The 18,690-nt window shown below is 23.2% G+C and overlaps 1 protein-coding gene across 9 annotated transcripts in view; it reads left to right on the top strand.

The window, feature by feature from the left end:
* LOC122852983 (afadin) overlaps positions 1 to 17,328 on the top strand; it is a 46,584-nt gene extending 29,256 nt beyond the window's left edge. For 4 of the 9 annotated variants that reach the window (XM_044153170.1, XM_044153163.1, XM_044153154.1 and 1 more), the window contains 13 exons: positions 4,313 to 4,701; positions 5,242 to 5,357; positions 5,702 to 6,055; positions 6,457 to 7,804; positions 8,196 to 8,261; positions 8,433 to 8,506; positions 8,646 to 8,764; positions 9,124 to 9,318; positions 11,977 to 12,075; positions 12,291 to 12,432; positions 12,532 to 15,082; positions 15,746 to 15,855; positions 15,947 to 17,328. In XM_044153170.1, the coding sequence (XP_044009105.1) occupies positions 4,313 to 4,701; positions 5,242 to 5,357; positions 5,702 to 6,055; positions 6,457 to 7,804; positions 8,196 to 8,261; positions 8,433 to 8,506; positions 8,646 to 8,764; positions 9,124 to 9,318; positions 11,977 to 12,075; positions 12,291 to 12,432; positions 12,532 to 15,082; positions 15,746 to 15,855; positions 15,947 to 16,199 (5,816 nt within the window). In that variant the 3' untranslated portion in view covers positions 16,200 to 17,328. Of the gene's footprint in view, positions 1 to 3,135; positions 3,245 to 3,680; positions 3,790 to 4,312; positions 4,702 to 5,241; positions 5,358 to 5,701; positions 6,056 to 6,456; positions 7,805 to 8,195; positions 8,262 to 8,432; positions 8,507 to 8,645; positions 8,765 to 9,123; positions 9,319 to 11,976; positions 12,076 to 12,290; positions 12,433 to 12,531; positions 15,083 to 15,745; positions 15,856 to 15,946 lie in introns of those variants that run through there. The other 5 variants (XM_044153221.1, XM_044153202.1, XM_044153193.1 and 2 more) reach the window with 5 other exon arrangements.
* Positions 17,329 to 18,690: the final 1,362 nt, after the last annotated feature.

Below are 18,690 nucleotides of genomic sequence, written 5' to 3'. Positions count from 1 at the left end.
CCAGATATTCTTTTTTATTTATAAAAAGACTTGTTAAATTATTGTAAAATTCTTTAATTTTATTTGTTTTTGTTTTAACTTGTTGATTTAAGCAATTAATCATATCAATTGGTATGTAATTTTGAATATAACAATATGGAATAGCAGCTACTAAATTTTCCGACTATAAAAATTCATGAATTATAATTATTAGTTTAAAATGAAATAAAAATATATTAAAAATTTTTCTCACCTTTATCAATGATTGTATATAGTTGTAAAATTTATTTTCGTAATTATTATAACAATTGTTTAATTTATTGGTACCGGCAAAAATTGTTTTAATTGCAATATTTTTTGATATTTCCAGACAATTTTCATATATGAATTCATCATATTCTGAATTATTTACATTGGTTAGAGCATTAGTCATTGAAGTTGAAAATAAACGATGTAAATAATTTTGTTGTTTTGTCCTAATATTATTAAATATATCGTTTTTTTTTTCATACAAACTTGATAAATTTTCATTCACTTTTATTTGCAAATTTAAATTTTTTACATCTGCATTTGCCTTTATTATTTTGAGAAAAAAATTATTATTTTATTGTTATTATATTAATAATATATTTATTATACTTTACCATTGTTGTGATGACCAATAATGTGCAGATTAACATTACTAAACTTACAATTAAGTAGCTCATATTTTTTTTCAAATTATATAACTTTTGTTCCAGATCTTATTTTTATTGTCGTAATTTTAAAGTAAGCCTATTTATATCATTCTCTATCAAATTTTAGAGGATTTTATCTTTTCTTATTTATGATAACGTGTATTTACATTAATTTTATACGACAAATTTTTTTCGGGGCGTCAAGTTAATAACAATTTTTATTTAGATAAAAAATTGTCATGGAATTTTTTTATATTTTTTAGTGAACAACAATATTCAAACTTTGCTGTAAATTTTGATAAATATAAGTTCATGTCATTCAACTGTCTTGAAAAAAAATTTGTTTATTAACACGTGTGTTTGATGAACTTTTATTTATTTTTTTCATATCACATTTAGTTAAATTAATTAAACAAAACAAAACTCTAATCACACAAAAAAACCGCGTGTCAAAAAAATAATTCTAAATGAATTATAACTTCATTTTTTTGTCCTCAATTCGTTATAATTAAGCCCTCAAGATATTGCAAGAAAAAAAAATTAATTTTTTTTTTTTTTTTTTTTTTACAAACCATTTACGAATTAATCGATGCTACATAAATTTCATCAACTGAACAATGTTTACTGAGTTTAATAATTTATCGATTGAATGAGAATTAAAAAAAAAAAAAAATTTTTAAAAAAACCGAATACTTTGACATAATAAATATAATAATAATGATTTTTTTTTCCAAGTAAATTAACGAATGATAAGTAAACTCATATACGCTAATAAAATGATAAAAATAATTTTAATTATATATCATGTCAAATAAAATTACAAAAAAAAAATTCATCTAGGGAATACTTTAATTGGATATTGTAATGAAAGTCTCTCATATCATTGGAAAAAAAAAAATTAACTCTTTTCATTATAATCTTTATATTATAACTATCTAAATTTAAATTTATTTTTTAATAATGAATAATTTTTATCAAAACTTAACATTTGATTTTATTTCATATCAAGATTTTGATTTATTTTTTTTTTTTTTTTATATAATTAGTTTATCCTTGACCTAGCTCTCTTTTGTATATTGATTATCTCGAAATATTATTTATATTATTCATTTGTCTTTATGTATTATCGCCTATAGAACTAGTACAATAAATTTTAAATTTTATAAAAACAGTATCTATTTTTACTTGATAGGTATATATATTAATTTATTATTATCTATTCTTTAATTTTAAAATCAAAAAACATAATAAAAAGTATTTTAAAAAAGTATTTCAGACATTGAAAGTTTAGAATTCTATTTCATTGAATTAAAAAAAAAAAAAAAAAAGCTTTTAAAACTTATATATAAGCTTTTATTTTTAAATTAATATTTTAATAAGTAAAAGTAATTAAAAAATTTTAGTCTTTTTTAAATAAAAATAAATAAATTATTGCCTTCAAGCTACGTATATCTATTTAAAGATCAATTTACCTTTTGTTAAAATATGTGTCATTATAATTAGTAAGCTATAACATCAACTCAAATTTTACTGATTAAATATATATCTCTATTTCAAAATTAGCTAAAAACTTTTAATTTACAAATGACAATTTAATAAATTTATATGTCAAATGTCAATTAAATTTAATTTTATGTTGATAATTTAATTATTTTATGATATACAGTTGTATTTTTTATTTAACAAAACTTTTATACAAGTGAGTGGGCTTTTTTGATAAAACTTAGATCTACAAGTTAGTCATTCATAGTCGTCATACATTGTTTTTCTTAGAACTTTGTTTTGAATTTAGTTTGAACATTTGAATTTAATTGTAATATGACATTTCAAAGGGTTTATTTGTTTAATAAATTGTAAAAAATACAGTTAAATTATTTCTTAATTAAATATATTAATATTATTTATTTTTAATATTTATAATCAATCAATATTTTACGTGGGAATAAATCTATATGACAAATTTTCTCATGCCACAGAGTGTGACGGCCTTCGTTTGGAGTTTCAAACCCAACAGGGCGTTCCAATTATATCGATAGATTTCCGGTAGATTCCCACTTTTTTAGTAGTATTTTTTTTAAATATTTTCTTCAAGACGTTTTACAACTTCTCACGCACATTTCACATGTGTATATTTACTATACTTATGCACTTGAACACCAGAACCCCCATATATACATAGTCATATAATTTTTTTTTTTTAATATTTATTAATGCACCACCTGCACCACAGTTGATATATATATAAAAAAATACTATAGTATACATGTACACATTTACATGGTCGACGTTTTTTTTTTTATTTTCGTTATGCTAGAGCAATTTCTTGATGGGATCCTTGAATATGCCAGTACAATTGAAACTCTCAGTTTAACTTGAAGCTAAATGGTGAAAGGATATACTAAAAATATATTTTTTAATATTTATTTGTAAATGTTTTTCATTTCATATAATTTGATTTATTTTATTTTTAGCGAGAAATGAAAAGTTTAGTATATAGTGGTAAATAAAATAAAGTTTTTGTGTTAAATATACTGTGAGGATATTTAAAAAATAAACTGTCAATAACCACAAGAAAACTTTGAATATGTGTACGTGAGTTTTTCGTTAAAATGTGAAATAAAAAAAAAATCAAATTTAAATGTTATTTCAAACTGAACATGTTCAATTTAATTTGTGGTTTTAAAGTTTGATTTTATAAATCAATTGGAAAATTTAATTTTCCATTGTATATATAAATTTAATGTGATCAATAATTGTTTAATAAAATATTTAATGTATTATTTCTATAGAGAAAAAAACCACAATTGACCTTGTAAATTTATATTACTTTTTTTTTTTTTTTGGAATTTTATTCGTTAAATGATTCTCAAAGTCAACTGAATGTATTTTTAGTTGCATTGCATACCTTCTTCCCCTGATGTCAGACCACCAAGTAACAGTTTCTATTTCTTTATTTTAAATATCTCAGTTGGCACTGTAAAATTGATCAGTGTATCTAAATTTCATTCACATAATCAGTAATTTAAATAATTAAAATCTTTTATTTTTCTACTGACATTAACAAGATAATAAAAGTGATTTAAAATTGGATAATATAGTTAAATGGGTTGGGTTAATAAAATTAATTGCTGTGGTAATTTAATAATAATTTTTAAAATATATAACATTTTTATGTTCATTTTAATGTTGTCATTTGACATAATAAATATGTTGAAAAAATAATAATAAATAACAAGATAATAGAAATAAAAAGAAAAATAATAAAATTACTATGTTATCGTAATGCTTCGTTTGTCATAAAGAAAAATTATTTAACCGAAACGAAAATGATAATAGTCAATTCATAAATTATCATAGTTACGATTCAAATAAACTGACTGTTAGATAGTTTATGAGAGCGCATCACATCATTTTTATATATTTTTATATATATATATTTTATTTTATTATCCGGTGACTTGTGTCACAGTGTATATTATCATTGTCATCAGTATCAAGTTACTCGTATTCTTTTGCCGGAAACATCCCAACTAGATCAAAGTTAAAATAACAAAAAATAAATAAATTAATTAAATTTTAAATTAAAAAAAAATATCAACAAGTAAAAAAATATATATTTGAATTAAACTAATGATATTTATTTATTTTTATTTCAGGTTCAATTATGTTTCATGTGAAGCGACGTCCATCTGATCATGTACCACGTAAGAAAAAAAAGAAACCAACTAATAAATCAAGTGAATATGATCATCGTTATGATGATGAAAGAGTACCATTTTTATTGGAATTAAATCCAGATGGTACAGAAATCAGTAGTGGTGGAACAAGATATAAAATTGGTCCAAATGTAACTGAAGTTGGTACTGAAAGACCATATGGTCCACAGGCTGTACAAGCCCAAACCATAACTTTAAATGGTCCAACAGTTATGCCAAAACATTGTGTTATTGCATTTACTGATAATATTATAACACTAACACCATGTTCACGTGATGCACATACTTACGTTGACAATCAACGTATACAACATACAACAATTATACAGGTATACTATTATTATTAAATTATTTTGTTATAATTTTTTTTTTTTAAATATATTTTTATTTTTAAAACTTAATATTTGATACTTTGATGATGATAATGATGATGATTAAATATCATTAAGTAATATATTTTCTATTGTCTCTTGACATCAAAGAGCCATTACTTAACTTTATTATCGATTGATTGATTTTACCTTACGTTTTTTTTTTTTTCTGTTCAATGAACAGCGTAACAAGTTCACCGACTTTTTATTTTTATTTTATTATTATTGATTTACCCTATAAATTAAGTATGTTTGATGTTCAAGGCTTACAAAAATAAAATATAAAAAAAATAAATAATAGTAAAAATGAGAAAAAAAAAATATCTAATATTTCCTTGTACTATTTTTTGTTTTTTTATGTAACTTGTTACTGTAAATTTAAAATATCAATAATGTCAATTGCAAATGTTTATATACTTATTATCATTTTAAATTTTTATTTTATATTTGACATTGAATATTTTTTTTTTTATTGAATTTTTATTTGTTTATTTTTAGAATGGTGCAATCGTGAAATTTGGACCATCTTATACTTTTAAATTCATCGATCCAATTCCAGAGGATCGTGTTAGACGTCAAGACATCAATCGTCAGGCAAATTATGAATACGACAGGTGAGTTGATATAATAAATAATTAATTTGTTTAAATGTATTTGTATGTAAATTATTATTATAATAATAATTTGCTTATTATTTAACTGCTTGTTTGAATGTCATATGTATATTTGAGCATATTAAATAAGCCCTAATTTAATATACAATTAAATTATTCATCTACACTCTTGTAAACATTCATATTTATAAATTAAAAAATTTTATATTCATAATTTTAATTAATTAATTTATAATTTATTATAAGTTTATTATTATTTTATTGTTTTATTATTAATTCATTGTTATTTATTTGTTTTCATTTTTTTTTTTACATTTAATTTATTGCACGTATGTATCATAAAGACGTACACCTGACATAAATAATCAGGATGTTAATTCTGATAAAATACGTCCATCAACACCAACTGATGCACAACCACCACCAAATTCAAATCAATCAAGTCCAACAAAATCATCTACAGCAACAAGTCCACGTAATTCAATTCACAATACACAACAACAACAACAACAACAACAACAACAACAACAACAACAACAACAACAACAACAACAACAGCAAATACAACAACATCCACAACAACAACAGCAACAACAACAACAAACACCAACAGAAGCAATGCATAATTATGAAACAACATTTGACTTGGATGGAAATATTGAAACAGCAAGTTTAACTAGTAGTCGTGAAGGCAACAGGTAAGTTATTATTATTTTTATCATTGTTTTAATATTAATTAATAATTTAATTTAACTATTGACAATGTTATTTTATAAATTAATTAAAATAAAATAACAAACAAATAAAGAAAGAGACGAAAAAAGTAAGTCACTTGTGAAAATTAAAGGTAAAAATAAATATTAAAAAAAACTAAAGATAAAAATTTAGTTGAATGTTAATTTTGTATTATTTATATTTAAAAAATAATTAACACATAACAAATGTCATTTAAAACTTTTTTAAAATACCTTTCAAGCACAGTAATTGCAATTTTAAGTAAACTTGTATTATTTTTTTTTTGTTTAATTTAAAAATAAATTATCATTCATTAATTTATTTTTAATATAATAATTAAATTTTTTTTGTTTTTTAATTACAGATTATCTCATCAATCTGATCATATTCAGACACATGGTGCTGATCCAATTTTACCAGCAATATTGGATTTTGTTGAAGATACTGAAGATGTATTTTTCCATGCAATAATAACAGATGTTGATCCAATTGGTCCAATGAGTCCATCATTTAAATTATCACCAACATTTACTTTATATTTGGCAGCAAGATATCGTGCAAGTACTCATTATAAACCTGAGTTAACACCAACAGCAAGAGCTCATAGATTAACAGTAATGTTAATGAATGTTGCAACAATGATTCAGCAAGTTATATGTGAAAGATCTATGGATGGACCATCGTTATCGCTATGGCTTGCAAATGCATCTGAATTATTGCATTTTTTACAAAGTGATCGTCATATTGGACCATTTTCAGTAAATGCACAAAATACACTTCGTAATTCAGTAATAATGGCATTTACATCATTGATACATTGCGTATCAATTGAACTTAATACACCATTACGACATTTTATGTCAGATGTTGATGAGGCTGGTAAAGAAGAACCACTCATACAAATATTTACAAATATTATGGGTTTATTACGTGTATGTCGTGTTAATCCATCATTTACAATACAATTATTTAATCATTTATTTCATTCAATAAATGCAATATGCTTTAATTCACTTGTTGCTAATAATAAATTATGTGCAAGATGGTTTGGTAGACGTTTAAAATCACGTATTTGTGTATTAGAAGCATGGATTGAAGATCAAGGTCTTGAACATGCTGGACAATGTCATTTAGCAACAATAAAAGAAGCTGCACATTTATTACAAGCAGCAAAATATAATTCTCGTGATTTATCAGTCCTACAATCGAATTGTTCAAAATTAAATTCACTTCAAGTACGTGCATTATTACAAAAATATCAATCTGCAAATGATGAACCAAGATTAACATCTGATTTAATTGAAAATGTTGTACGTATGGCTGAACAATCAACTGATACAACTTTACGTGCACAACGTATTGAAATTAGACTTGAAGAAGAACCATCATTACCACTTGATTTATTATTCCCAGATGATGGTTATAATTGTGAATTAATACGTGGTATACCACCTGGTTTAGCTGAATTTTTAGCACCATTACAAAAAGAAGGATTATGTAGATTTGCTGGACAAGCAAATAGTCGAGGTTTTTGGACTATATATATGGTTGATTTACATCATCATAATATTAGAAGTCCAAGTGCTATGAGTAATAAATCAGCTGGTTATTCAGCTAATCAAGTAACACGTTATTCTAGTCAACCAGTTATCCAAACAATTAAATTACATAAATCAACAAATGGCATGGGACTTAGTATTGTTGCTGCTCGAGTAAGTTTATCATCTTAAAATTTTTTATATATTTTTATATATATATCTCGTAATTTTATTAACTTTTCAAATGAAAGCGACAGTTATACTGATTTTAATTTTTTTTTTTTTTTTTTTTTTTACCTATGAAGTCAGTAGACCGTAAAGTAATGCTTGTCATGCTTGAAATATTTTTATGTTCAAATGCGAACTTCCTTCTTCCCGTTTCTTTCTTTCCTTTCTTTTAATGTCCTTTTATTTTATTTTATTTTTTTGATTTTCTCTTTTCTCTTCTTACATGTTTTAAAAATACATGCTTTTTTTTTCCGTTATACTTGAAAGCTTTACAGTTAATATATAGATATATTTAAATTACTGTTGAGATTTATTTTGTTGATGTTTGTTTACACAGGGTACTGATCAAGAGCATCAAGGTGTTTATATTAAAAGTGTCGTTCCTGGAGGTGCTGCTGATGCGGTAAGTTTAAAACTTTTTACTTTTTTTTTTTTAATCCAAATTATCATTTATCATCTTGTCAATCAATGGATCTCAATCAAATTTTATTGTATTGTTATTCTATGTGCAAGAAGCATGATTCGTGTTATTCTATGTTTTTTTTTTTTTTTGTTTTCTTATATTTTTATTTAGGATAAACGTTTGAAAGCGGGAGATCAAATTCTTTCTGTTGATGGACAAAGTCTTGTTGGAATAACTCAAGAAAGGTATGTAAAAAATATATGAATATAAATATTTTATTTTTAAACATATTTAAAAGTTAAAAATAATAAAATAAATATATCCTAAATGAATTATAAATTTGTTATTTATTTTTGTTTTTTTGTTTTAAATTAAATTATACAGAGCTGCTGAGTATCTTGTACGAACTGGTGACCTAGTGGTACTTGAAATTGCCAAGCAAGCTGCTAAATATCATGGACTTGGTGGTCTTTTATCTCAGCCATCACCAGTCATGGGTCGTGGTGAGTCATAAATAAATAAATACATTTTTTTTTTTTTTTTATAAATATACATTTATCAAAACAATCAATAATTGGAAAAGGGATAATTTTAATACACAAAATACGGTGACGTTATATCCTCCTTTATCACAAAAAAAAAACATTCCAAATTTTTAATTAACAAATAATCAATAATAATGTGACTAATAAAATAATTGCTTTAGTAAAAATAAAATTATTGTAAATAACATCTAATCAATTTAACATATAACATTTGCTTTGAAATTAAAATTTAAAGAAAAATTAGTTTAAAATCAATTTGCAATTAACAACTGCTTTCTAACAAAAAAAAAAAAAACAAAAAATTTTGTCCTTTTAAGACACAGACCGTCCAGCACGTCCAAAATCTGTCCAATTAAATGCGGAACAGGCAAATAACATTCCACCAACATCATCACGTTCTATGGGTAATTTAGTACATGTATCAACAAACAACTTACACCACCAACAACAACAACAACATCAACAATATCGACAAGCATATTTAGATAACCAATCTGGACAAAATTATACAGGTGATGATAAAAATAATCATAATATAATGACAAAAAATACTAGCGGTAATAATAACTTATTAAAATATCCATCATATTCAACATCATCAAATGAAGATGATGATGATTATTATTATAAATTTATAAACAAACCAGAATATTTAATTTCAAATACTCGTAAAATTAATTCAATGAATAATTTTATTATAAAAACACAAAATAATACTAATTATTTATATTCCGATATAAAATTACATAAACCAGCGCTAATTTTACCTCAAAATAATATTGAGTATTCTTGCTATTACTCACGGCCATTGCCAAAAGTACAAGATGCTTTACCATCATCATCAACATCGTCATCATCAAGACCACTTTTAGAGACAAATAGATTTCGTCCAATTGCTACGTTTCATTATGATCCACCAAGTGATGATAATGATGATGATGATGAAGATGATGATCATAATAAGAATATAAATGTAAATAAAAATATTTTAAATTATAAAAATTATGAAGAAAAAGAAAAAGAAAGTAGAAAAGAAATATATTTTCACAATGAACCAATTAAAAATAATATTTTTGATAAAAATGAAGTAGAAGAGGAAGAAGATAATGCTATTGGAGGTGGTGATTTTATTGATTATAAATATGAAATAAAAAGCAACAGCCAAACAGCTGTATCAACATCATTAATGCATAAAATAATTCCAGATTTAAATATTGATTTGAGTGACTTAAATTGTGATACATCATGTGATGATATATTAAATATGGATAAACATGAAATAACAAATGATGATGTACCATTTGGATGTGGACGTGTTGTTGCATTAGCACAACATTTTACTCAATTATTTAATGATAATATAAATTATAATAATAATAATAATAATAATTCATTACGTCAATTTTTATCTGAACCAGATATTAATTTACCAATGAATAATAGTAATTTAAATTATAGAGAATGTAAATCTGAAGATGATTTATTTAATTGTGATAAAAATAATAAATATAGTAAGAATTTTGTTGAGATAAATGAAGATTTTATTATTGAAAATTCAAGTAATTTTAATGATAAAAATTATAAAGAATTGAGTAATAAAAGTAGCTCAAAATTATCATTGGAAGAACAAGAAATATTATTACAACAAGTTGATGATTTTTTTGATCTTGATAATATTGATGCTCCATTTAGTTTACCACATGAAAATGCATCATCAGATTGTAAATATAATAATAATAGTAATGAAGAGAATAGTAATCATGATTTAAGTACAAAATATTTTATATCAGAAATAATAACAAAACAAGAAAAATGTCAATCACCAGAAGAAGTGTCAACTGATGAAAGCACTTCAAATAGTAAACAAAGTGTCATTGAAGTATCATCATCATCATGTCACAAACAAAAATTAACAACTAATATTATTACAAAAAATTATCATAGTAAATCATTACCAATATTATCATCTTCAATGAATAATAATAATAATAAATTTAAATTTGAAAAAAATAAAGAAATTTATAATATGACAACAAAAGAATTTTCATCAATAAATAATGAAAATAAAATAATTAAAAAATCAACGAGTAGTGAATCAAAATTAAATAAAAATAATAATAAAATAATAAAATTTCCAAATTCATTTATACGAACAAAAAAGTTATCAAAAAGTGAAAATATATTGAATAAAAAAAAAATAATTAAAAAAAAAAACAATGGTGATGATGATGTTATCAATGAAACAGTTAGCAACGATTTTAAAAAAATAAAAAAATATAATTCAAATCCTCATCTGATAAATAAACAATTAAATTTCAATAAAAAATCTCGTATTAATAATAATAATAATTATTTAATAAATATGAGATTATTAATAAATAAAAATAAAGAAAAAAAATCAAAAAGTGATAATGATTTATCAAATTGTAAAAAAATAAAACCACAATTTGTAAATGGTGATTGGATTTTTCCTTGTGATTTTGATAATGATATTAATTCATTAGCTTATAATAGTAAATTGTCATTTTCAACAAGTGATAATATATTAAATGATAATGTAATTGAATATTACAATGATTGGAATATTGAAAAACCTAAAAATAATAAATTACCATGTAGCCAGTCATTACCGATAATTAAATATATAAAAAAAAATACCCCAACAAAGACAATGATAACGACGATGATGACAACAAAACCATCATCATCATCATCATCATCACCACCAACACTACCACCACGACGACCAACAAAAAATGATTGGATTGTTTGCAATTGTCCAACGTTGGATAATAATCCATATTATCGTAAGCTGTTGCTAATTATCAAAAATTGAATGCACAGCCTGGTTCAGTTTAAATGTTTTTATTATTTATGAGTTTTCATTATTTGCTCATATTAATGGTCTTGTTTTATTTATAATAATTTATTAATTATCAACAAAATGCTCGCTTAATTTTATTAAACATTATGTGCATGTTAAATTATTGTTAATTGCATGATTATTAGTATTTTAATTTAATGTTTAATATATATTTAATTATCACTGCTATATACATTATTATTTATTTATTTTTTTTACATATATTAATATGCAAAAAGCATGATTATTAACCAAATTTTTGTGTTTTTTTTTTTTCTTTTTTATTTTGCATCTTGTGAAAATGCAGGATCACGTCGCATGAGTGAACGCGATCTTCCATCACGCCTCGGCCATGAACCAGGTCATCAACAAATTCATAGCAGCAAATCTGTACCAGCACTGCACAGTAAGTAATAAATGTACAAGCTGCTTTTTTTTTTTTCCTCAAAGCTGCTTACCTAACTAACATCAATATCCAAAAAAAAAAAACCCGCGTCACTGGATATGCATAAATGTGATATTATATTCATTATGTACATCACCAAAAAATTACTATTATTCCTTTTTTTTTTTCCTTCATAATTTTATTGTTATTATTATTTTTTTATAATTTTTTTTTAGATGTAGGAACAAGTGAGGGTAAACAACAGCATGAAGTATTTAATCCTGGATTTAGTAGGGCATCATCAAGTAATAGTGTTACACCACCAGTACAACCACCACCAATGCCAGCAATGAATGGAGCAACATCACTTCGTTCACGGTATTAAATTTAATTTAAAAATAATTTTATATATTTTCTTTATATATTATTATTATTATTATTATTATTTTATGATTTTATATTTATTTATTTATTTAGATCAAGTCATAATTTACATGATACAATGAGAACAACAGGTACTTTACCTCCATCAGGTTTAGTAAGTCGTCAACAATCATCACCAAATCTTACACCAACACAATCATCACATGGTAATAATAATCCACAAGTTAATTCACAAAGTATTGATGCCGAAAGGCATTATCAAAATTTAAGTGTATATCGTCATCAAGATCAAATAATACCACCAATGAAACAACAACCAAGTCCACCTCAACCAATTGATGAACGTAATAATAATAATACTCTTTATACACAACAAAAAAATTTACGTGGTTCACAAAATTCATTAAATCGTCCAACAAATGATATGGTTCAACATCAAACATTATCACGTGATCGTCCAATATCAGCTTATATACCACAACAACAAAATATCATTGGTGGTGGAGGAGGAGGAATAGGACAACAAGGATATGGTTTAAATCAAATGACACATCAATTGCAACAACCACCAAGATCACAATCATCAAAAGATATAATAAGACAAGAAGCAAAATTACAAGAAATGCAAGAAGAAGTAAGACGTCGTGAATTACGTGGTGGTATGCCAAATGGTCCATCAATTATTAATCAATATAGACCAAATGCATATAATCAACGTCCAACAACAGCTGCACAAGTTGCTAATTTAATGAGACCAACAAGACCACCAGTTATTGGTTCAACTCCAAATCTTGCATCACCAAATTCACCAAATTATTATGGTTATCAACAACAACAACAACAACAATTTGCTGCTAATCAATATGGACAATTTAATAATAACAATAATATAAATAATAATAATGTTAATAGTGTTAATAATAATAATGTTAATAGTATAAATAATAATAATAATATAAAACCACAACAAATATCAAATCAATATGCAGTTGTACCAAAAAAAGGTGATCCAGCACGTATTGGTAATCATCAAATTGATACAACAATAACAAGAGATTATAATTGTGATAGCAATCGTCAAATTATGGAACATAATCGTCAATTTGTTGGTAGTCAATATTCAAATGGACAATATCAAATTAATCATAATGGTAATAATGATATTAATAATGATGATATATCACCACCAATTAGACCATTATTACCAGATGATGTTGGATATAGAGAAAGTCCACCACCACCACCATTAAATACAACAACACATCCATTATATAGTAAACAAACAGATATTGGTTATACAGCAAGTATGCAAGATCTTCCACGTGGTAGTTATTATCCAAATTCTGGTAATACAACACCAGCAGCAGCAATAACAACAACAACAACAACAACACCAACAACAACACAACAAACACGTCAATATCAATATAATGCAACAAATCCATGGCAACGTGAAGAACGTGAAAAAGAACAAGCACGTCGTCGTGAAGCAGCACGTTTATGGCGTGATCAACAAATTATTGAATTAAGTTCACAAAATCATCGTACATCACAACAAGATGAACAATTACGTGCATTACAACTTGAACGTGATTTTCAAAAACGTGCTGAAGAAGCAGCAAATCAACAAGATGAAGATGATGATAATACTGATATTGATAATGAAAGTACACAACGTGTACAAGGTTTATTAAGAATGGCTGCTAATAATCAAGATAATAAAATTAATCATACAAATAATAATAATAATAATAATAATAATACATTAATTAGAAATACTATTAATAATCAATCATTACGTGGACAAAACTATCCACAACCAGTTGCAAGTCAATTACAATCAACAATTGTACCATTACATACAGCAAGTAGTCAACTTGGTATTGGACAAAATCAACAAAATAATGATACAATTAATAATAATAATAATAATAATATACATATGACACAATTACAACAACAAAATACAAATTTAATTGGACAATCACCAAGTATTATACAACAACAAAATTATAATCAATCTGGTCAATTAATTAATAATAATAATAACAATAACAATAATATTATTCATAATAATAACAATAATAATAAAACAAATATGCAAATTATACAAGATGAACGTGAACGTCAGCGTAAAATTGATGATTACAAAAGAAAACAACAACAAATTGATTATGATGATAATCAAAAAAGACGAGATGATGATATTAAACTCTTGCTTCTTCAACAACAGCAACAACAACAAATGTATCATAATAAAAATCAACAACAATCAAATCCAAATATGTTAAGATTGGATAATCTCGTTATAAATAGACCAGTATCACCAACAGCATCACAAAATGGAAATGATATTGCACCACCACCACCTGAAAGAGGATCAAGTTATACTGTTATGTCACAACAATCTGCATTACGATCAAATACTGGATCATTAACACCAAATACACCAATTAATCAATCACAAATAACACCAACAATAACACCAACAATAACACCAGCAATATCAACAACTAAAAGAGTTTCATTTCATGATGTAAATGCAAATAATGAACAAATATCTAAAACAACAACAACGTCAAATTCAAATGTTATTTCAAATAATCAGTCTTCAATCATGGATACTATTCGTGAAGATCCAAATGTAAGTATCTTATTTTATTAAAATATTACATTTACAGATTAATCTTATTATTATAATAATCCATGCTTTGATATTTAATTCCAAAATAATGATGTAAATTTCTCGCAATAATGCAATTTCTATTGGCTCATATTCATTGTGTTTACATAGTATTATATTTTTTTTATTTTGTCTTTGATAGCTTATTAATTAATTAATAATAAAAAAATAAAAATATTTTTTTTTTATCAAGTTAATATACAATGAATATTGGCTAATTAAATAAATTAAACTAATAGATTTTAATTATTTTAATTCAAACACTTATCACAATATTTAATAATATATTTTTTTGGATAAATGCACATTCACAAATACACACATCCTTTTGGCAGATGTCCTGAGTAAGGTATCACTATTATAAATTTTTTTAGGAACTTTAAAATATGTGTGTGTGTATATATTTTTTAATTATTTTTGTAGTTGATTTAATTAAAATTGACAATGTGCATGGAATTTATTTTGTTTTTAATTTTTTGCATATTGTTTTTTATTTAATATATAATTTGATTTAATTAATTAGTAGACATTTATATTACGAATTTAGAATAATACTTATATAATGTTAAAGACTTGTTAAATATGTATAAATATAAATTTTTTTTTTATTTTTAATTATTTCAGAATTTCATTAATGACGCAGAAATTTTCTTGGCATCTCCAAAAACACCTGAAGGACCTGGACAATTTAATAACTCGACACCGGGTGTTATTGGTGCCCAAGAAGTATACAAGTATGTTTAATTTTTATTAAATTTTAAGTCTCTATTTGTTTATTTATTATTTATTTAATTTATTTAATTTTTTTGTGTGTAAATATTATAGTGATCCAAGACACAAACGATTAGCTGAAAAACAACGACTAATGATGAATGCACAGCCAGGTGAAGTACCAGAAAAACTTAGTTTTAAAGAAAAAATGAAAATGTTTGCTAAAGAAACTGGTGAAGATGGTACACCACGAGATAAAGTTAAAATATCTCGTGCACAAAGAGAAATTGATAATATTGGTAGTCCACTAAGTCCCAACAATAATAATAATAATATCAACAACAATAATAACAACTATAAAAGTTGAAATTAATTATTTCGAAATAAAATAAAATTACTAATAAATAATTAAAATTATCAAAATATATATAAACAAATATTTAGCAATTTGTTGTAATTAATTATATATCATAAATAATTAATAATTATGATGAAAAATAATAATAATAATAATAACGACAATGATAAATGTTTAAATAAATGTGTCAAATATTTAGAAATAAAATTAATATCTTTTTTTTTTTTCATTTTTTTTTTTTTTTTTTTTGCGGTATAAAGACAATTTATTTAAACCGTATTATAATTTAATAATAATACACAAGATATTTTTTTATATCATTTGTAAATAACTTACAATTATAATATAATTATTATTATCATACAGGATATATAATTATAATTGTTTATTATTATTGTTGTTTGATATTTAATCAGCAAATATTAGATAAAAAGTATTATCAAGTATTGTTTGTTTTTTTTTTATATATATAATGATAATAATAATAATAAGTGACAATTAATATTTGTGTTAAAATAATGAAAGTAAAAAAAAAAAAAAAAATGAAAATAATTATGAATAAATTTCATTGTTCGCCGTATCGTTTGAGCAATTAAAATATTATTTTTAGCGATTGATATAATTTGCTCGAATGCTTCCCTTGATTCAATGAGTTGATCAAGATTTAAAAAATGTTTTTTTTTATGTTTTATTATTTTCATTCAATTAATTATTTATAATTGAAAAACGATTTATTAATTGTAATTGACAAAATTGATTTAATGTTAATGTATAAATGAATTTATTGAATTTTGATGAATATTTAAAATTATGTAAATTTATTTAATTTTTATTATATATGTGTAATTAAGTGAATGTAATATTGAGAGGATGTTTGAAGCGCAAACTACAGCCAGGTATATAATCTTTATATATTTTTATTGTTTGAAAACAAGTATCATCGTTCTATTTTTTTTTTTTTTCGTTTTTTGTATGAAAAAAAAAAAAAAAGCTATTTATATTATTTGACAATATTTTTTGTGACGTTGGCAGTTTATTAGCAGGATTTTTTTTAAATTAATTAATTTATTATTATTAATATTGTGTTATTTATGAATTTATGAAAATAATTTTCATGTGAAAATTGGTTAAACACTAGGCAATTAATTTAAAATTAGAACAAATGAAAAGGAATATCTTTTTTTTTTTCTTTTCTATTGTGTCAGTAGTTTTTGATCAAACATCCTCAATAATAAATTGGTATATTTTAAAATCACAGAGTCAAGAGCTTGATGTAAAAAAAAAAAAAAAATCTTTGATGTTAAGTATTAAAATCAAAATCATTTAATTAATATTTGATTAATTAGTAATTGGAAAAAAAAAAAAAATAAAAAATAATAATTCAATATAAATTTTAAATTTGTAAACAAAAAAAAAAAAAATTATTAACATCAAAATTAAGAACACAAACAATTTTTCTTATATCATTTTATTTATTTTTTATTTCAACATCAAAAAAAAGGTATGTCAAAGTCAGTCGTAGTATTTTTTTTTTTTTTTTAATTTATTTTTTAATTAAAAAAAAAAGAAAAAAAACTTAATTAATATATATATTTTCTTGATATTATTTTTATTTATTTTAACAAGAGTTATTTTTGCTAATATTCACATTAATTTTCTCATAATAATTATCAAATTTATTCAAGTGTTATAAAATAACTTTCTTTGAAATAATTCATGTATTTTGTTAATTAACATTTCAAAGAAAATTTATTTATAAAAAAAATATTGTCGTTAGATGTTTGAGTTTATCATCATCATCTTAGTAACTAATTAAAGTTTAACTAAACTCACTTATAATTTTATATAATTTTTGGAAACAAAAATATTATGTGTATATAAGCAAAATAATTAATTTAAATTTTAATATGAAAATAGTTTAAAACAACAATATGTATCGTTTCAATGATATATTTATAGCAATAACAAATTAATTATTTACTTATTTTCTTTCAGAATTTCTGATGCTTGTTAGTGCAAGTGTGATGAATTAGAGCCAAAGAGTATGAGTAATGAATCACTGATGATGATTTCTTGGGTAATATTGATGCAACAAGTCTAGCAGTTCTAATATTAAATAGAATAAATATTTTTAAATATGGCTTATTAATAATGAGTCATTATTAATGATAAGTAAGTTATAGGTACATATTTTTTTTATTTATTCATTTACTTCTGGTGAATGTCACAGTCCTAAAATAATATTATTTTCTTTTTTTTTTTTTTATAGTATATAAATTAAATCAAACTATTATTTAAATTTGCCTTTATTTAAAACTTTTTATTAATTTAATTTTTTAATTAAAAATAAAACAGGCAATATTTTATATTAATTTTTTTTACATTTTTTTTTTTTTTTTGATATTCACAGATAGTTTTTTACTCGTAGTTCGATAAATTAGTATATATTATGAAAAGCCGATGGGCTATAAACAAACTTACTCTAATAATTATTTTTTAA

The sequence above is a fragment of the Aphidius gifuensis genome, linkage group LG1 (assembly GCF_014905175.1).
Source record: "Aphidius gifuensis isolate YNYX2018 linkage group LG1, ASM1490517v1, whole genome shotgun sequence".
Classification (NCBI taxonomy): Eukaryota; Metazoa; Arthropoda; class Insecta; order Hymenoptera; family Braconidae; genus Aphidius; species Aphidius gifuensis.
The sequence above is the reverse complement of the archived record's forward strand: the minus strand, read 5'-3'. Positions and strand labels throughout refer to the sequence as shown.